Consider the following 21,253-nt stretch of genomic DNA (forward strand, 5'->3'; position numbering starts at 1 on the left):
TCTGGAGTTTGTTTACAATGGCAAGAGGCCCTGGTGTGCCTGTTCTCTCTCACACACACTCTCAAATAAATAAAAATAAATAGATAAGGGCTGGAGAGATGGGTTAGTGGTTAAGGCACGTGCCTGAGAAGCCTAAGGACTCATGTTCAACTCTCCAGATCCCACTTAAGCCAGACACACAACGGTGATGAAAGCGCAAGGTCGCACATGCACACAAGATGGTGCATGTGTCTGGAGTTCTATTGCAGTGGCTGGAGACCATGGCATGCTCATTCTTTCTCTCTCTGTCTCTCTGTCTCTGTCTCCCTTCTCTCTCTCTCTCTCTCTCTCTCTCTCTCTCTCTTTCTCTCTCAAACACACACACACTTTCTCAAAAAAATATACATATACAAAATAAGTAAAAATAAAGCTCACATCTGTGTCCCCAACAAAGTCTCTCAAAATAAATAAATAAATAAATATAAGATTTAAAAAAAAAAAACTGAGGCACTGAAGACAGGCTTAGCACTTAAGGCACTTGCCTGCGGAGCCTAATGACCCAGGTTTGGTTCCCCAATACCCACATAAAGCCAGATGCACAAGGTGGCACATGTGTTTGGAGTCCTGTTTATTTGCAGTGGCTAGTGGCCCTGATGCACCCATCCCCCCTTCCAATAAGTAAATGAAATATTTTAAAAACTGACATCAGATATACGAAAACAATATGTTTTTGCTATTTTTCCTCTCCAGGATGGTGAGACTAACAGACGAGAAGCTGAGAAAAAGAGAAACCACGGTGAGCTTTCTCAGACAGCCTCGGAAGACAGTGACGTCTTTGGTAGGTAACGTGGGCCGGAAGCCCTGCTTTGACTTGCTGACTGTGAGCTCCAGCGCTCTCACTGGGCCAAGTTTCTTGGGTTTCCATGGCATTGGTCTATCCTCATCGTTAACCTAGCTGTGCAGAGGTGTGGGAGACAAGCCTGTCTCCTTCCTGCAGTCCCTCTACGGACCCCTGTGACCCAAGTGTCTGTCCCATTTTGTTATTCTTCATGTTTGCCCTCATCTACCACAGACCCCCAGGGTTCTCCTTGTGATCTTCCTCTCATCCTTTGCTGCTCTGGGGACATTAGAGAACCTCAGCAGTGTCGTGATGAGGAAGTGAGCTTGACAAGGCCTGGGACCCGGCACCGTGGTGCTTGAGCTGACTGTAGACGGTGACTCAGCTGCTGTTGGGAAATAACTGGTGTCTACAAAATGTCACCTTCATGTTTACCACGGAATACAAGTTGCCTTGCTGGTATATTCCTCCTCTTGCTTTTCCAGAGAGAAGGAAGGCTGGCATCTGATTCTTTAAAGTAATTTATTTATTTATTTATTTATTTATTTATGAGAGGGAGGGAGAGGGAGAGAGAATGGATATATACCAGGGCCTCTAGCCACTGCAAACAAATGCCAGACACATGGACCACCTTGTGCATCTGGCTTATGTTGAGTCCTGGGGAATCGAACCTGGGTCCTTAGGCTTCACAGGCAAGCACCTTAACTGCTAAGCCATCTCTCCAGCCCTCACACCTGATTTTCACATGAGGACAGTTGACTCATCTTTCCATGGCTTGTCTGGGATCCCAGGGCTGCCTGGGCTCTGACAGCATGAATCCTAAAGAGAAAATAGCAAAAGCTGGTCCCAAACTGCCTCAAATGGTGAGGACTTACTGCTCCCCCCGCCCCCCACACCAACCAATTGGAGAGGGAAGCCAGGTCCTGGCCTTGGCAGGGAGTACAGTCCAGATCATCCAGCCAGCCTGGGGCTTCAAGCACTCAAGGCCTGAAACTCTTGGCCAGATTCACACTAGTCGTTAGGCAGTGCCATGTACCCTAAAATTTTGTTCCTGATTAACTTGGTTTTTACCAAATTCCATCCTGTCTAGTCTTTGTCCTCCCTGAGGAAACACTCTCGATCACAGATGTGTCACCACCGTTTGCAGTATCTTCAGCCTCTCTGGACCAAAGGCTGAAAACACAGAGCATCACATGAGGGAAGTGAGACAGGCCAGTGTGAGCGGGGGACGGCACTCTCTCCGTTGCTATTTCTCTGTTCCTGCGGGAATTGGGGGGGGGCATTCCTGCCTTTACGGAGTGGGGTGTTCGTTCCTTAGTGGCAGAGGAAAGAGTAGAAAACAGCAGTGTGAGTGCCTGGCAGCCATGGCAAACGCTTTAGAACATGCAAGGCAAGGCGCTGCTCCTTACACGGCAGTGGGATGTCCGTGTGCGCTGATGTTCAGGACAAGTTCACTTGTGACGCTGTAAAGTCCGTCTCCTGACATGGTTTCTTTACTCATATGTTTCAAGTGTATGCATACAACTAACATATACATACACACATGTATAGAGAGACATACAGGCATCATAGAAAAGTCCAAGTTTAGATTTTACTTTTTAAGTAAACATCATCTTTATTATTATTGTATTATGAAGTTTTGGTGGTGTTAATTTGTTTGTGGTGCTTAAAATTGAGCCCAGGGCCTCCTACATGCTAGGTAAGTGTTTTACCACTAAGCTGCAGCCCCAAACCTACTTAGTTGCCTTTAAGGTGATTTGTAATAATGACAGCCATTAGGTTACATGCGCGCACGCACGCGCACACACACACACAAACACATACTACTGTGGGTCAGTGTGTAACAGGTGTGTTCCATATAACATAAAAGGCCTCTATGAGGAACAAGGAGGTCCTTGAATTACGGAGATATTCTTGATTCCTCAAGCTGTCTTTTCTGCTGCTCTCCTTCACCTTTCCAAGTAAATATTCACCGGGCAGAATCACTAGGGTTGAAAGTGGAAACCAACAGAAATGCAGAATTTGTCAGTCTCTCTGCACACTCGCACCAGCAGCTGCCTGCCGCACCCCAGCACTGCTTCCGGGACCTGTGACAGCAGATGGAAGCTCACGCCTGGGGGATGAAGGCGGCTCACAGCCCAGCACACTGTGGGGGGACCCGAGTCATCTTCACACATGCACAGCTCACGCTCGGTTCGGGTTGAGTCATAGCCCAGGGATGTGTGAGGAACCCTCAGCCTGCAGATGTTCTCAGCTCACCCAACCCTGAGTCACAGGTTGAGAGACCAGGGGTGTTCCATAGGTACCACTCAGAAATCCTGAGTGAGGAAGACCTGGAGGCCGGTGAGCTGCTGGGGATCTGCCTTCGAACTAAACAATTCCCCCCCTGCTAGTCCTCCTCTAGAATTTACTGGTGTTGCGGTCTAATGGTCCAGCCTGGCAAAAGGAAAAAGTCAGCCCAAATGTCCTCAGCTGTTGATGTTGACCATAGAGCCTGGGGGAACCACATGTGAGGATTCTGTTGATAAACTATCTGCAGATGACTGTAGATGTGGCTCCAGAGGAGACCAGCTCCCTTCCCTGCAAAGGGCTTTCCCCTGGCTAGACAGTAAGCACAAAAGCATGCCAGGAAAGCACACTCATGCTGTTCTGTAAACACGTGAGTCCGCAGCACTCACGCCAGGGCCATCTTAAAGCTCCTGTTGCTCACCGTGCTCCTAAGACAGAGGAATGGGCGGAGGGTGAGAAGAATGCAGAGAGGGATGGTCTATCAGTTACTCAACATGTTGCTGTGACCAAATACGTGACAGGAAGAAGCTTAAGGAAAGAAAGGCTGTGTTTCAGCTTGCAGGCTAAGGGGATGCGTTTCATCGTGGTTTGGAAGGCCTGGTCATGGGAGCAGGAAGCCAGCTGGTCACATTGCAGCCGTAGTCAGGAGGCAGAGGGTGAACAGAAAGTAGGATCAGGCTGTAAACCCTCCAAGCCCACCCCCAGTGACATGCTTCCTCCAGCAATGCTCCTAAAGGTTTCAAATAGTACTACCCACTGGGGACCAAGTATTCAAGCACATGAGCCCATGGGGGATTTCTTTTAATATTTTGTTTATTTATTTGAGGGGGGGGAGAGGAAGAGACAGAATGCGTGCATCAGGGCCTCCAGCTGCTATAAACGAACTCCAGACTCATGTGCCACCTTGTGTAGCTGGCTTACATGGGTCCTGGGGAATCAAACCTGGGTCCTTTAGCTATGCAGGCAAGTGCCTTAAATGCTAAGCCATCTCTCCAGCCCAGGAGGTGGTGGGGGGGAGATGTCTTGAAAACACCTTTAACTGCTGGGCCATCTCTCCAGTCCAGCATTCAAATCATAACAGCCCATGTACCCTAGCCAACAAATTGCTGTAGAAAATATACCTTAATGATCTCTGAGAATTCCCAGCTAGGGAAGGACTAGACAGCCATAAAGAAGTTTTCAAGCAAGACTGGCTAGGTTTAGGTGGGTACCATATGCCATGGTTCACACCTGAGGGCTGAAAGCCACAAACTAAATCAGACAACGGAATTCAGACCCACTTCTGCTGTTTTCTGCCCTGCCAAAGGAACTCTTGATTTCACAGTACCATACAAGTCTTAAGACTTTACATTTCTGCATAAATAAATAAATAAATCCCACTGGAGATTTGCTTCAGACCTAAACAAAGATCTCAGAGAAGCACAGTGCTAAGTCTCTCTGTACTTTTCCTCTGTCAGTATTGCGGTGACACCTCAGGACTGGTTGCCTGGCTACCCAGGAGGAAGGAAGTATTGCAAGGTACAGTAGCCTAGAGAGCCCACCTATTGCACCCACTTTGAAGAACCAGGTTGTTTAGAGGCTGGTCAGTTCCTAAACTTTGCTGAATCACATGCCCACGCACGCTGCACATGCTGTCCTGTCATTAGAAAGCCACTCAGACAGACAGAAGGCAGTGTGCCCCACCCATTGCCCTCTAGAGCTTTCTAATCACCGGTTACAACAGGGGCAGGCCATCCCCGAGGTAAACCATCATGGAGCTCCCTAACTTACACTAAGAGTCCAGAAGAGGGTGCAACTGCTCTGCAAGAGTGACTGGTACCTTCCAGATGGGCCAGACCTCAGATGTTGGGGGTTCAGAGTGTTACACACAAGCTAGCAGAGATCGACAGGTATCCCAGGCAAGGATGGCTTAACCACAAGGTCATACCTCCCACTTCTGTCCTTGGCATTGCATGTGGCTGAGACATGTGATATGCCAGACCAAACCCTACTGAAAGTCACTAGGAAAAGAAATAGACCTGCTCAGACAATGGAGATTGAACTCCACTGTGTTCAGTGTTAAGCAAAAACATATTTATTGGAGACACTTAAGTGCACATATCCCTCTGCTTTTCAGAGCTTGCATCAGCTCACCTTAAGGAGGCATCCAGGAAACAACAGGCTGTACATGAGATTGAAAAGCTTAGCTCATGTAAAGAAAGACCACAGCTCTGTCAACCATAATTGTTGTGGAAGGGTGGCACCTTTAACTGTGAGCTCTAGTTGCCTATATGGGAAGTGGCGCCTTACATCATATGGCAGGTGGCGCAGCTGTGTGCTATTTCCAATTAACGTCTTTCTATATCTTGGCTCCTTCTATGGGAGGCAGGGTCCTGAAAGAACCCCTGTGAGGCCAGGCGTGGGCTCACACGCCTTTAATCCCAGCACTCGGCAGGCAGAAGTAGGAGGATTACTGTGAGTTTGAGGCCACCGTGAGACTCCATAGTGAATTCTAGGTCAGCCTAGCCTAGAGTGAGATCCCTCAAAAAAACAAAAAAAAAACAAAAAAAAAGAAGAAGAAGAACCCCTGTGAGCAATGAAGGATCCACACGTGGGCCAAGGTAAGACATCCTGCCCTCCCCTAACATGATTTGATAACCATCACCTCTTATTTCTGTATTTTTTATTGTTATTTATTTATTTATTTGACAGAGGAAGAGGGAAGGAAGGAGAGAGAGAGACAGAGAATAGGCACACCAGGGCCTCCAGCCATTGTAAAGGAACTCCAGACACGTGCGTCCTTTTGTGCATCTGGCTAACGTGGGTCCTGGGGAATTAAACCTAGGTCTTTTGGCTTTGTAAGCAAAAGCCTTAGCTGCTAAGCCATCCCTCCAGCCCTTATTTCTATATTTTTGATAGTTTGTTTGCTTAGACAAGGTCTTACTCTGCTGCCCAGATTAGCATCAAACTCACTGCAGTCCTCCTGCCTCAGCCTCCTGAGTGCTAGGATTAGAGGCATGCACCATCACTACACCTGGCCACATCAGTTCTTATAACCCCAAAGACATTTTACACTCATTTCAAAGGATTCAAGGCTATGTTGTTAAAAATGCCAAGAATTTTTTTATGCTTAGATTTTTATTGGTGCTGACAGTCACATGGAGGTCGTTGTTTTTATAGGGAATGCACTGGCTAGTGTCATGTGGCTCTTTATGGTAATAATCTTCAATCAAAATCAAACCCAGTGGCAAATCACAGCCTTTGGTGATGGCAGCCCAGATTTTACAACCTTAGGACCTCTTATGCCCCGCGGACTAAACTGGACTCTGAAGGGTGTCACCTAGCTCAGGTCCCCATACTGGAAAGGACTCAGGAGGTGGACAGAGCTCAGGGAGAAGGACAAGAGGGCATACCTGGGGACAGAGAGGCTTAACCTGGTTTAGCCATTAGCTCATGTATTACTGGAGTACTCTTTTCTTTTTTTTTATTTTTATTTATTTGAGAGCGACGTACAGGGAGAAAGAGGCAGATAGAGAGAATGGGCACGCCAGGGCCTTCAGCCACTGCAAATGAACTCCAGATGCGTGCACCCCCTTGTGCATCTGGCTAACGTGGGTCCTGGGGAACCGAGCCTCGAACCGGGGTCCTTAGGTTTCACAGTCAAATGCTTAAATGCTAAGCCATCTCTCCAGTCTGGAGTACTCTTTTCTGAGTAAACAGGCACTCACTTCTATCCTGCCACTGCTGCAGGGGTCAGTGAAGGAGTAGGGAGGCCACACAGGGTACTTGGGAGGCTGAGGAGGGAGGATCATTGTGAGTTTGAGGCCAGCCTGGGCTGCATAATGAGATCCTGTATCAAAGAAAGAAGGGAGGGGGAAAAGGGGGGGAGAAAGGGAGGGAGGGAGGGAGGAAGGAAGAGAAGAGAAGAAGGGAGGAAGGAAGGAAGGAAGGGAGGGAGGGAGGGAGGGAAGAAGGAAGGAAGGAAGGAAGGAAGGAAGGAAGGAAGGAAGGAAGGAAGGAAGGAAGGAAGGAGGGAGGGAAGGGAAAGAAAGAGGGCTGGGGAGATGGCTTAGCAATTAAGGCATTTGCCTACAAAGCCTAAGAACCCAGGTTTGATTCCCCAGGACCCACGTAAGCCAGATGCACAAGGTGCCACATGCATCTGGAGTTCATTTGCAGTGGTTGGAGGCCCTGGACATCACCTCTGCCAAAACAGGTGGACAATAGCAGCAGGAGAGTGAGCCAGATTCTAGCAAAGAGGAACTGGCTATGGCACCCCTAAGCCCATCCCCAACAACACACCTCCTCCAACAAGGCTCCAGTTCTCAAGTTGCCATCGGCTGAGAACCAAGCATTCAAAACACATGAGTTTATGGGGGACACCTAATTCAAACCACCACATCAGTCTTCCCCAGACCACCCTGAGATGAGACCCCTCAGAAGTCTCTGCACAGTGCCTTACATAGAAATATAACTATCTTGGGGAAGGTGAACTGCACCCACCTCCCACATGGACTTGGAACCCCAGGAACCATGGCTGATTTTGAGTTGAGGCTCAGAGGGATGGGGGGTGTTCAGAAAGAGAGACCAAGGGTGGCACATTAGCTGGAGGTTCAGGTGCCCAGTGCCAGGTGAGATGGCACTCATCACTTTCCTATAGGTCCTCTGGTCAGATGCGTCACACACTCTCCTTGATGCAAGGCACCCACCAAGAGAAGAAAAGAAACAGAGGGTGGACCCCGACCCCTGCGGTCACTGTCTGTAGTTCACTTGCTTGTTTGGTCCAACCCTAATGGAACATGAGCCCACAGAAGGTAGGGAGACATTGGTCTCTCTGTTAACTCTTTTTTGTTTCTTTTAATTTAGTAAAAGCAAGAGAGAGAGAGAGAGAGAGAGAGAGAGAGAGCATTGGTGCACAAGAGCCTCTGCCACTGCAAGCGAACTCCAGATGCTTGCACCACCTAGTGGGCATGTGAAACCTTGCACTTGCCGCACCTTTGTGCGTCTGGCTAACATGGGATCTGGAGAGACATTGAACTTGGGTCCTTAGGCTTCACAGACACACACCTTAACTTCTAAACCATCTCTCCAACCCCCTCTGTTAACTTTTCTATCTGGGGAGGTTCGAGGTAAGGTCTCACTCTGGTCCAGGCTGACCTGGAATTCACTATGTAGTCTCAGGGTGGCCTCGAACTCACAGTGATCCTCCTACCTCTGCCTCCCAAGTGCTGGGATTAAAGGTGTGCACGACCACGCCCGGCTCAACTCTTCTATGTTTTTTATTCATTATTTACTTGTGTGTGGAGGAGGGGGTGTACCAGGGCCTCTTCCCCCTGCAAATGCACACAAGATGCATCTGGCTTATGTGAGTGATGGGAATTGAACCCAGTCCACCAGACTTTGCAAGCAAGTACCTTGAGCCCCAGGCCCTGTCTGTTCATTCTTGAGCCTCACAACAGGGCCTGGATCCTGGGAGCAGCTTCTTCGGTACTAAGAGGAGGGCACCAGCTACTCCGTGTACAGCTTCCCCCTCCCTTGGGCACCACCTTTCTCAGATACCACCCCTTGGAGCCTGGGTTCTGGCCCCATGAGAGTTTCAGCTCCAGGAAGTGTGTGAGTATGTGTGTGTGTGTTGCACATATGTGTGTGACATGTGCTTATGGGTGTGAGGAGGTATGCATACAGATGCATGCATGTGATGTGCACATACCTTGTGTTGATGCTGATTTAACCAAAAAATCTGTCTCTGAAATGCTGAGAATCACTTTGGATCTTGGATTCAGAGTGGCCAAGGCCACTTTCGTTGCACTATTTTCATTAAAATGGAACATGGGGGCGCTAGAGGGATGGCTTAGCAGTTAAGGCGCTTGTCTGCCTAGCCTAAGGACCCAGGTTCGAATTCCCAGCACCCACCTAAGCCAGATGCACAAGATAGCACATGCATCTGGAGTTTGTTTGCAGTGTCTAGAGGCGTTGGCATGCCCATTCTTATTCTTTCTATCTGCCTCTTTCTCTCTTTCTCTCTCTCAAATAAATAAATAAAATATTTTTTAATGGAGCATAGGGGCTGGAGAGATGACTCAGCAGTTGAGGTGCTTGCCTGCAAAGCATAAGACCCAGGTTTGATTCCTCAGTAAAGCCAGAAGCACAAGATGGCACATGTGTCTGGAGTTTATTTGCAGTGGCTATTTCTCCCTCTCTCCGCCTCCGTCCCCTCTTGCTTTTACTAAATTAAATAAACAATAAAAATAATAATAATTTAAGCCGCGTGTGGTGGCGCACACCTTTAATCCCAGCACTTGGGAGGCAGAGGTAGGAGGATCACCATGAGTTCTAGGTCACCCTGAGACTCCATAGTGAATTCCAGGTCAGCCTGGGCCAGAATGAGACCCTACCTCGAAAACCCAAAATAAATAAATAAATAATTTTTTTTTAATAGAACATAAATAGGGTTTGTAGTTGTTGCTCTGGAGTCTAAATTCTCCATCCAGTGAGACCCAGAAACCATACCATCCCCAATCACACAAGCTGCCATAGATCCCCATGGCTGTCTAAGGCTGAGGAAAGAGCTGGCAACCTGGGCCCTCCCTCGGCCCCTCCCCCGAGCCAAGCTGCCCTGTGTGTTCCTATTGTGAGAACGCCTCAGTGCCAGACAGGAGTGCAGACAGGCTGGGGCATGCAGAGACTCTGCCTGGCATTTCCTGGGCTGGCAGAGCGCTTGCCGTAAGGAGCTGAAAGGCCCCAAAGGAGAAGTGACCCCCCGCCAGGTGGAAAGGAGATGGAGAAGATGCTGAGAAACAGCCTCTGTGAACACAGGGCTGCTCAGTGGGACTCACGTTCCCGCAGTGCCTGAGCCCCCGGGGGTCCCCACCCTCTTTTCCCTAGCAGGGCCCCACCCTTAGAAGTTCAGCCTGCGGAGGTCACTTGGTGTCAACAGAGCCACAATAGGACAGCGAGGCAATCACTAGAACAAAGAGGAGATACAGTGTCACAGCGGCACAAATAGCAGATGTGATGGGTTTTGTCCAGTGGGGGAGCAGTATGGCCCTGCCTGAGGTCCAGGGACACTGGGAGTCCTCTCCGTTTGCAGGGCCCACTGGGGACCTCCTGTGTTACCCACCATGACACCACTCAGTTATATGCCTATTGGGTCAGATCCCAATCTGAAAGCCTCTCCATTTGATCTCCACCAACGAAAGGGGCTATTTCTGATTTCTACCTCCACCCCACCTGAACTTGCCATCAGGCTTGAAGCTCTACTGTGCCACGGGGACCAAGAGGTCATGCGACTATGACTCACAACGGAAGGGTCCCTCCTGAAGGCCCAGCCTGGGTGAAGCAACAGATGCACACTCTTCCAGAAAATTCTTCCTGCTCACCAACTCACTGCACATGGGCCACCATCTACAATAGACATGTCTTTCCCACTTACCTCAGCGAGAGACTGGAATGTCTCCACTCCCCCTGAGTCTCATGGAAGTGGCTTTACCACTTCTACCGAGGACATTTTCATGTTAACATTTTGCTTTTTGGTAGGGTTTGTTTTTTATTTATTTATTTATTTTATTTGGGGGGGGCTTTTTTTTTTTTGAGGTAGGGTTTCGCTTTAGCTGAGGCTGACCTGGAATTCACTATGTAGTCTCAGGGTAGCCTTGAACCCACGGCGATCCTCCTACCTCTGCCTCCCAAGTGCTGGGATTAAAGGCATGCGTCACCACATCCAGCTTATTTATTTATTTTGAGACAAGGTCTCAGGGAGCCCTGGGCAGGCCTCAGATTCATTACGTAAGGGGAAATGACCTTGCACTGCTGATCTCCAGCTCTAGGGTGTTGGGATTACAGGAATGTACCACTGTGCCCAGCTTGGGATCAAATCCAAGGCTTCATACTTGCTGGGCAAGCCCACTACCAACCGAGGTACACTGCCCAGCACCATTTTGTAATGAAAGAAATGGGGTGTCGCTAGGAAAGGTGGCAGCTTGTGACTCTGACTGGACGAGTGCTCCTCGCTCACCTCTGACCTCGTGATCTTTTCGATCAAACCCTAAAGCCCGTGGCTGTCTTCTGTAGGGCTTCCATAGTCCTTCTTAATTTCCTTTTCTCCTGGGAGGGTGTGAAATGGGATGTACCTGGAAAGCTATTAGTAATGACTGCTCCTAACCTTCCTGACCCCTGCACGGAGGGGGCTGGAAACAGTACCAGCTGCTTGAGGGCAAATGAATCAGGCAGAGACTAAGCTTGCTTCTGTCCAATCTGCGGCATCCCACCTCACCCACACCTGCTGCCCGGGCTTCTGGACCGTGGGCCCTCCCTAGAGACCACAGAGCTCTCCAGAGTGCAGGACATGACCTCACCATAACTGTTTAACTGTTAACTGAGCCAGGCTGACTGTATCAGATGAATTGCTTCAACAGACCAGTGTCAGGCGAGCTGGTCACGATGAGAAAGCAAACTGCAGATTTCACATCTTCCCAGCTGTGAGACAAATTACCCTGGGTAGACTCCTGGTATCCTGCCCGCTTGTAGTTAGGTTAGAACTAAATGTAGTTTCCATAAGAAAGCATCCCATCTTTCTGCCTGTCCAACAGGAAGAATGTTATCTGGCTGAGGCAATTTTAGTTATTTAAAAAAAAAAAAAAACTTAGGGCTGGAGAGATGGCTTAGCGGTTAAGCGCTTGCCTGTCTGAAGCCTAAGGACCCTGGTTTGAGGCTTGGTTCCCCAGGACCCACATTAGCCAGATGCACAAGGGGGCGCACACGTCTGGAGTTCATTTGCAGTGGCTGGAGGCCCTGGCACGCCCATTCTCTCTCTCTCTCTCCCTATCTGTGTCCTTTCTCTCTCTCTCTCTCTCTCTCTCGCTCTCTCTGTCATTCTCAAATGAATAAATAAAAATGAACAAAAAAAATTTTTTAAAAAAACTTTATTTGCTTTTAGAAAGAGAGGAGAGATCGAGAATTGGCACGCCAGGGCCTCAGCCACTGCCATAGAACCTCAGGCGCCTACACCACCCAGTGAGCATGTGTGACCTTGCACTTGCCTCACCTTTGTGCGTCTGGCTAACATGGGACCTAGAGAGTAGAACGTGGATCCTTAGGCTTCACAGGCAAGCACCTTAACTGCTAAGCCATCTCTCTAGCCCCAATTTCATTTATCTTATTTTTGGGTTTACTAGTAGTAAAACTTTTCATTGAAATTAGACCTTGGAGCCGGAGAGATGGCTTAGCAGTTAAGGTGTTTGCCTGCAAAGCCTAAGGACCTCGGTTCCATTCCCCAGGACCCACATAAGCCAGATGCACAAGGTGGCACATGTGTCTGAAGTTCATTTGCAGTGGCTGGAGGTCCTGATGCACCCATCCTGTGTGTGTGTGTGTGTGTGTGTGTGGTGTTTCCCTTTCTCTCAAATAAATAAATAAAAATTTAAAAATATTAAAAAAAAACACCTCAGGCCTTCATGTTCCATTCATTTTTCCTAGATTTCATTACGAGCCAAAAATGTCTTGAGCAGACATAACAGGTGTCTCTCCTATACCTGTTTATCAGAATAAATTGTCATGCATGGAAGACAAGGGTGGCCAGGTGTGTCCCTGGAAGGTGTTGAGATACTCGGCATCAATGTAAGACACCTAGATGGATTTCTGTGCTCCCAGGAAATCATGCTAATGATCGTGTTGTCCTTGCTGAAAGCAAGTATTGCTTCCACACCAGAGAAATGGGACTTGACACGCACACATACATTCACACACCTTCACGCAGTGTTAAGGCACATCCACAGCACACACACACACTCTTAAGCACACAGTGGAGCAGTCACTCACACACACGCTCTCGGCACGCCGTGCGCAAGTCCACCTCCGGCCCCCGTGGTTGGGCGCCCGAGGCACGCCGGCATGTCGTTCAAGGCTCAGAGCCAGCACAGCAGGGCTGTCACTTGTCTGCAGTGACACTGGCCCTTAGTTATTGGCCAGGAAGTCTCAGCCTCTGCTGTGCCAGCAGGGAGATGGCTCCGTAGTGGCTTCTCCCTGGCAGTTTGTGGGTAGCTAAGGAGGGACCAGCTGTGCAAACCTCATCAGGGCTAGAAGGACAGGCATCTTCTGAGGCACTGCCTGATGGGGCATAGTTCTTTGCATTTGGTCATTCTGTGGATGTGTCTAGAAGAGCAGCAACATAAGAGTGTCCATGGATGCCAGCTTACTAGTCTCTGGAGCATAGGGACGGTGGGGGGGGGGGCTCTCTGTCCATCTGTCCAGCTGTTTCAGGGTTTGGTGTCCCATGCTCTGTGGTAGTTTGAATGTATGGACCCATAGATTTAAGGGTGATAACTTGAGTCTCCAGTTGCCAGAGCCCTACTGGGGAAGAGGTGTGTTTGGAGGCAGATGTTGAGTCCAGCTGTAAGGCATGCGGACAGCAATTTGAGCTCTGGTGGGTGTTGCCACGCTGGCTGTTGGTGATGACCCTCCGCTGAAATCTATGGAAATAAGCCAACTTCTTCCACCATTGGCGGTGTGCCCCTGGAATTTGTGAGCCTGAAATAAACCCTTCCCTCCCATTGGCTGTTTCTGGTCAAATGTTGGTCCAGCAGTGCAAAGCTGCCGGCCACATCTTGCAAGTCCCTCAATCTCTCCCTCTTTCTCTAAGTAAAATCACCCAAGAGTAACCAGAGGTGGGCAGCTGTGTGTGAGATGCGGGATCCTGCCCCAGGACACAGATAGGCTGCAGCCTGGTCTGTGATGTAAGGAGAAGGCTGTGAAGCATGGAGAAGTCAGGGCACGTGTGCTTTGAGCATCCTGACTGTGACCCCAGACACACGAAGGGAAAATGGGCGAGTGATCTTCCAGATCATGGGCTGTACTCACGGCCCTGGCCAGGCCTCAGGAGGTCCCATTATACAAGCTTGCTCACCTGCGACCATGGGACACACTTGACTCTGTCATCAACAGATAACTGTGTGACTGGGGCAAAGAGCTGGCATGGTTCTACAGTGCTGTTCACAGAACGCTTCCTCAGCTGTCCCTGTGGTGGGCGAAGCTCTGCTCCCAGGGCAGAAGCATTCCCCTCTGCCGCGGAGCGCTGAGCTGTAGCCGTGCCAATCTTCCGCGTGCTGAGAGGTCGGAGGCAACTTTCCACTGAACAATTTTTAAAAGCCTTTTAGAGTCTTTCAAAATTTTGACTGTCTTCAGTATTCACAAGCCTCATTATTTTTTTCTTTCTTCCTGTCTTTTGTTTGTTCAGATGCTATCTGTCTGTCTGTCTGTTGAGACACAGTCTTACTGTATAAATCTGGCTGGCCTTGAACTTGTGGCGCTCCTCCTGCCTCTGCTTCCAGAGTACTGGGGATGCACAGCCACAACCCCTGCTTCTTTCTTGCTTTTGTGACTGCCTCTCTCTGCAGCAACGTCCTGAGGTCAGGGCAGGCGTGCCTCTGTCAGACGCTCCAGGGAATCAGTGACTCACGCACTTGGGGATGTTTCTATAGGATGGTCGGGCTGTTTAGACTAGTAACTTCTGGAAGTCAGAGATGAGCAAGGAACGTGAGAGTGGTGTTGCTCAAAGAAACCCTGTGGTTTTTGGTATCTGGGTTGTCATCCTCCTAAGATCTGCCATGATGCAAGCTGTACTTAGCCCAGAGTGAAGCAGCACTCATTTCCATAGCATCAGGATTGGGCTTCACTGGGAGCATTTAAGACGATCACTAGATATCAATGATAAATGCTAAGATCGACCTACATGGGACGAGCAAGAGTTCCTCATAAAGACAGGCTTACGATAGTGCCTTTCCCTTTCCTAATCATAAATAAACCTGAGCTCATCATCTCCAAAGAGACAGAAAATCCCTTTCAAGCCAATGAGGTATGATATCAGTCCTCTTGACCCACTTCAGGGAACTTGGGACTCTAAACCTGTAAGACTGTAAAAACACACCAGAATGGCACTAGGTGTTCCTGGTGAAAGCATGCAGGCAGTGGACGAGATGCCACCATGGAGCAGGCTCTCACACAAACTCCATCCTCGGGCTACGCTGATAAAGATTGCCCTGTGTGAATCTGAAATAAAGTGTCCTCATTCTGCACATAGTTCTGCCGCAGTGTATTTGGCTCAGGTGTCCTCTCAGTGCGGGGTGCAGATTGAAACCCTGCCCCACAGAGATTATCTGTCTCCCAGGTTCAGATCCTGACTCTGCCGCTCGCTAACTGCAGGCTCGAGCTCTAGTTCCTGGCCCTTTGGAGCTTCCACTCCCCGTGGAAAGTGGAGATTTGTAATAGTTATGAGGCAGGAACTTAGGGCAGTGGACTCGCTCAGAAGTGCAGAACAACTGATTTTTCCCCTCCTCTCCTTCCAGAGGCCTTGTCTCCCACCCCACCTCCTTGGTCATGAGTCATAACCATTTCCTGTGACAATGTTCCTGCTTTTGCAGTCTGAGTAATCCTCAGACCTCCCCCAGACACTCTCAGGCACATGATACTGCGGCAACAGGAAGTGTGCTGTGAAGCTCTTAGGGCTTCAAGGCAGAGATGTACTGGGTCCCAGCATCCAAGGCCAGAGGGTCAGGAATACACTTGGCTCTCCCACCTAAAGAGACCCTCAGCCTGGCTCTTAATTGGCATTGCTCAATGGCCACATATCAGAACATTACTACATGCATTACTGCGTTTCTAGCTTTTTGGTTAATGTGGTTTTTTATCATTTGTTTTTTAAATCAGTTAGAATGAGAGAGAGAGAGACAGAGTGTGTGTGTGTGTGTGTGTGTGTGTGTGTGTCCTGGCGTACCTGTGCCACCGCTTAGGTGGAGATCAGGGGCCACCTTCCAGGTCCATCCTTGCCTGTCCACCTCATTGGTTTGGAGAACCGGGTTTCTCGGTCTCGCTCTGCTGTTTTTCTTTTTGCTATGCTCACTGAGAGCTTCTGGGAAATGCTTCTGCCCTCCCATCTCGTCTTCAGAATGCTAAGATTACAGAAGTCCCCTAGGACTTCGGGCGTTTTACATGGTCTTGGCATTGAACTCGGGTACTCAGCCTTGAGTAGCAAGCCCTTGGTCCACTGAGCCATCTCCCCAGTCCCCTGGTCAAGAAATATCGATAGCAGGGCTAGAGGGATGGTTCAGCAGTTAAAGCACTTGCCAGGGTGGAGCAGCAGGCGGGAGGGAAGGACTCAGGCCCAGCTCAGTGGTCAAGCACTCGTATTTCCGGTCACACACAGCCACTTTCTAAGGTCCTCAACTAGCTGGAACCCTGAGCCGCTCCTGCCCACCACGCACCTCACTGACTCCTACTGGTCCCGTCTGGGCACTGGGATTTGGGGGAGAGGGGGCGGTGGAATGGTCTCTTTTCCTGGGGAGGTCATGGTTGGGGGGGTCAGAAATAGCACGGTCACTCATCTCTGAAGCCGTATGTCCAGGGTGTGGCACGCAGACATCATCAGTGACAGTGGCGAGGGAAAGAAGTCACATTCTGGAGGAGCAGCTTGGCAGGCTCTAGAGGCAGAACCGAGGATGGGGAATGGGCCAGAGGCCCCAGACGCTGGGAGGAGTCGGTCAGCAAAAGGGTCGCATAGAGTTGCTGAGACGAGATCCAGTGGGGCCTGGCGCGGAGCAGAGCTGTCCTGTGACGTCGTGATGCCCCTGCCTGAATGCCTGGCAGCGAGCAGAGCAGCAGGCATTCAAAATGCACGAGCACCCTGCCAACCCGCGCACCATGCTCGCTGCACTCCACTTGGGAAAAGCTTGTGAAGACTGCCGTGTGCCACGCAGACTGCTACCTGCCCCGCGCCACGCGCAGCAACACTCAATCCACGGTGACGCACGAACCAGTCACACACTTTACCCTGATAAGCCAGCTTCTGATGGTGGCATTCATACAGTGCGTCTGGACATTTGTTGAGATTCAAGCCAAAAGGGACCTTGATGGTCCACGTCAGCCCTGTAGTGACAGTCATGCTGGCCTTGGTGACCACAGCAGGAGCACGGAGGTTTCAGCACAGGGCATGGGGTCTGCTGCTGAGGCACCCGTTGGCACCCCTGGGAAATAACCAGAGGTGCACAGGGGAAGGAGACTGAGATGAGACCAGAAGATGCCACATGGCGAGCCAGGACTACCAGTGTGACCCCCACAGATGAGAACACTCGCATGACTTCATTTTCATGCCCTAGAAGTAGTGACTTTCTACCTGTGTTAATCTCCTTAGGCAACTATCAATTTATTTGGGGTTCTCACAACAAAAGATAAGCTGGCTTCATTGAAAGCATTCATTGTGATGAGGTCAGAATTTTCACAAGTTAGTTTTACAGCATCTTTACTTTCACTAGATATAGATGGGACAATTCCCATTCCTTCATTAATGCTGGTTCCCTTGGTGGCTAAATGTGAATGATGATAAGTGAACTTAAAATGCCTAACAAAAGAAAAAGCAAAAACTGTTAAGCTAGCATCCTTTCTTAATTGAAAGTAGTCCCTATCTAGAAATCCAAGCAGTGGTTAAATTAAAGAGATTTTTGCTCGAGGCCAGTTTTACAAAGCTTTCTTAGATCTTAGAATATGTCCTTATTCCTGCCTTCTAATCTGAAATGTCATGTTTTATTGCCTAGGGGTTTTAAGGCTTTCACTAACTATTCTCTCGCTGGATGGGAATATTTTTATCCCCAAACCCCTCTTGGGGCTAACACCAGCTGGTACGGGGCAGGCACTGCGGGGCACTTCCTCGATGGTGGAGCGCAAAGGCTGAAAGGCAGGCATTGTGTGAGGCCCCATCACTGCGCCTTGCCAGACATTTGACACCATTGTCCCTGTGGCACCCAGGCACAGTAAGTGCTGTGTACAGATCTGCTACTGTCCCTAAGAAGGAGCTAAAAATAACCCACTCGCTGAAATGCCCAATCCTAAATGCCTCCGTGTTGTGTTACACAGTGAACTTGTCCCACAGGAGAGCGCAAATGTAGAAGGTCACTGTTTCTGGCTGTTGGGATTTTTGTTGGTGGTGGTTTTCTTTTTGTTTTATTTTGTTATTGTTGTTGTTTTTTCTTTTTCATGGAAACAAATGAGAACAATACCCTCTGGATACTTCCAAAATAACATGGCTGATTTGAGAAGTGAGACAGTTCAGCTCATTGTTCTGTGTGGCACGGAATAGGGAGGTCAATCCTCCCAGCTCAGGTGGGGCCTCTGGCTCCATCCAGTCAAGGCCAGAGCTGATGCTGGGTGACACAAGGTCATGGTTGCTAGAATGCGTGCCTTTGATTGCAAGGGGAGGCAGAGACACCAGCCTCTTGCTTCCCTGGTGATCTGGGAGGACAGCAGGTAAATGCTGAGTATGTGTGTATTTGGCAGAAATGCAAGGGAAGCCCAGGAATTAACCATCATGTCCACTGTCCTATGGACTAGTGACTTCTGTTTCTCTCTATACTGGATAGCTCCTGGTTTGACTTCTGTCTTTCTCTTCCTCTTCCTTCCTTCTTTTACTCACAGGAGTGTATATTCACTGTATGTGGTACTGGGTTTCATGGAGACGGTTTCTTTCAACTTTATTTTGCACTTTGACCATATTCACCCCCGTGCCTTCCTTTTCCTCCCCTCCCCATTTCCCTAACCCTTATAGTCCACTCTGCCTTCATGTCATGTGTGTGTGTATGTGTGTGTGTGTGAGAGAGAGCCAATGAGAGCATGTGTGTGTCTTTACATGTATGTATAAAATTCAGCATCTTCAAACAAGAGAACACATTCAATATTTGTCTTTCTGATTTTGGCTTATTTCACTTAGTATGATCATCTCCAATTGCATCCATTTCCCACTAAGTGACATCATTTGGTCCTCCGATGGCTGAACAAAATGGGTGCGTGTGTGTGTACGCGTGCATACATGCCACATTGTTCATCCATTGACAGGGCTCCTAGGCTGATGCCATGACTTGGCTATGGAGAAGAGCAGTGCAGGAAACATGCATGTATGTCCGTGCAGGCTGTCACTGTGGTGGGCTGATTAAGAGTCCTCCATGTGTGTACCCAAGAGTGGTATAGTTGGATCATATGGAGATTCTGTTTTGGGGTTTGTTTGTTTTTTTGTTTGTTTGTTTGTTTTAAGGCAAGCCTAAAAGATTGGTCCTTTTTTTTTTTTTCTATCAGAGAGGGAGAGCAAGAAAAAAGCACAAGACACAGAGAGAGAGAGAGAGAGAGAGAATTGGCACACCAGGGTCTCCAGCCACTGTAATCAAACTCCAAACACGTGTGCCACCTTATGCGCATGTGTGACCTTGTGCGTGTGTTACCTTGTGTGTTTGGCTTACGTGGGATCTGAGGAGTCGAACATGGGTCCTTAGGCATTGCAGGCAAGCGCCTTCACCACTAAGCCATCTCTCCAGCGGCTGTGTTGGGCTTTTTGAGAAACCTCCCTACTGATTCCCATAATGAGTATGCTAATTTACAGTTCCGCCACCCCTGTATAAAGATCCCTTCCCACCTCCTCCTCATCAGATTTGCGGTCATAAGTTTGCTTGATGATTGTCATTCTGACTGGAGTGAGGTGGAGTTTTAATTTGCATTTCCCTAATGGCTGAAGGTGAGAGCCTGTTGCACTAATATTGTTTGTTTGCTTGTTTGTTTTGGGTTTTCAAGGTAGGGTCTCGCTTCAGCCCAGGTTGACCTGGAATTCACTATGTCTTCTCAGGCTGGCCTCAAACTCACAGTGATGCTCCTACCTTGGCCTGTGATTAAAGGCATGTGCCACCACACTCGGCTCTTATTTGGTTTCTTTTATTTATCTTTCTTCCTAAATAGTCTGGCAAACAAGTTGCATACTAGAAGTAGGAAAAGGGAGAAAGATAATGTGAGAAGATGCTAAAATTTTGTTCTTAAAGAATAGGACCAGAGGGCTAGAGAGATGGCTTAGCGGTTAAGCGCTTGCCTGTGAAGCCTAAGGACCCCAGTTCGAGGCTAGTTTCCCCAGGTCCCACGTCAGCCAGATGCACAAGGGGGCGCACGCGTCTGGAGTTCGTTTGCAGAGGCTGGAAGCCCTGGCGCGCCCATTCTCTCTCTCTCCCTCTATCTGTCTTTCTCTCTGTGTCTGTCGCTCTCAAATAAATAAAAAATAAAAAATATATATTAAAAAAAAAAAGAATAGGACCAGAGTTGGAGAAATGGCTCAGCAGTTAAAACTGCTTGTTTACAAAGCCTGCAGTACTGAGTTCAATTCCCCAGTTTCCTCAGTACCCACATAAAGCCAGATGCACAAAGTGGTACATGCATCTGGAGTTCATTCACTGTGACAAAAAGCCCTGGCATACCCATTCATAATCTCTTTCTCTCATATAAATAAATACAAAAAAAAGAATAGGAGCATTGTGAATGTAAAGGCAAGGGTGTTTTACTCCTGTGCCTAAGATTCTATAATTTGCTGGTGATTTTACATAAATAATCTACAGAGGTTAGAGCAGTTTATCTCCTGGAAGGACAGTGAAGGTGCAGGTTAGACAAACCAGTCAAGGGACAAGACAGAATCTCCTCACAAAACACAGAGGTCCTGGGGTGAAAGTATCACACACAATCGTTCTTCTGGTGGCAACGAAGGTGCCACAAATGAGGCTTCACTCCTGTTGCAGTCTGGGTCGCATTGCTGTTAGAAATCACCTAACCAAGAGCAGCTTCTGGAAAAAGAGGTTTATTTGGCTTACAGGCTCGAGGGGAAGCTTCACGATGGCAGGGGAAAACGATGGCATGAGCAGAGGGTGGACATCACCCCCTGGCCAACATAAGATGGACCACAGCAACAGGAGGGTGTGCCAAACACTGGCATGGGGAAACTGGCTATAAAGCCCATAAGCCCGCCCCCAACAATACACTCCCTCCAGGAGGCATTAATTCCCAAATATCCATCAGCTGGGAACCTAACATTCAGAACACCTAAGTTTATGGGGGACACCTGAATCAAACCACCACAACTCCTGTCCCCTTTTCTGGCTGGCGAGAGGGCTCAGTGGTTAAGGTACTTGCTCATAAAGCCTAACAACCCTAGTTCAGTTCCTTAGTGCCCACATAAAGCCAGATGCACAAAGTGACGCATGCATCTGGAGTTTGTTTGCAACAGCTAGAGGCCCTGGTATGCCCATATTCTCTCTCTCTTTCTCTCTCTCTCTCTCTCTCTTTCTGTCTCTCTCCCTCCCCCAGGCATTGTGGTACACAACTTTA

The 21,253-nt window shown here is 48.8% G+C and overlaps 1 protein-coding gene across 9 annotated transcripts in view; it reads left to right on the forward strand.

The window, feature by feature from the left end:
* The window catches only part of LOC101615364 (myelin basic protein), a 135,944-nt gene that overhangs the window by 60,107 nt on the left and 54,584 nt on the right, over positions 1 to 21,253 (forward strand). For all 9 annotated transcript variants that reach the window (XM_045143992.1, XM_045143991.1, XM_045143997.1 and 6 more), the window contains exon 3: positions 730 to 817. In XM_045143992.1, coding sequence (XP_044999927.1) covers positions 730 to 817 — 88 coding nt within the window. The remainder of the gene's footprint in view (positions 1 to 729; positions 818 to 21,253) is intronic.

The sequence above is a fragment of the Jaculus jaculus genome, chromosome 2, assembly GCF_020740685.1.
Source record: "Jaculus jaculus isolate mJacJac1 chromosome 2, mJacJac1.mat.Y.cur, whole genome shotgun sequence".
In the NCBI taxonomy this organism is placed as follows: domain Eukaryota; kingdom Metazoa; phylum Chordata; class Mammalia; order Rodentia; family Dipodidae; genus Jaculus; species Jaculus jaculus.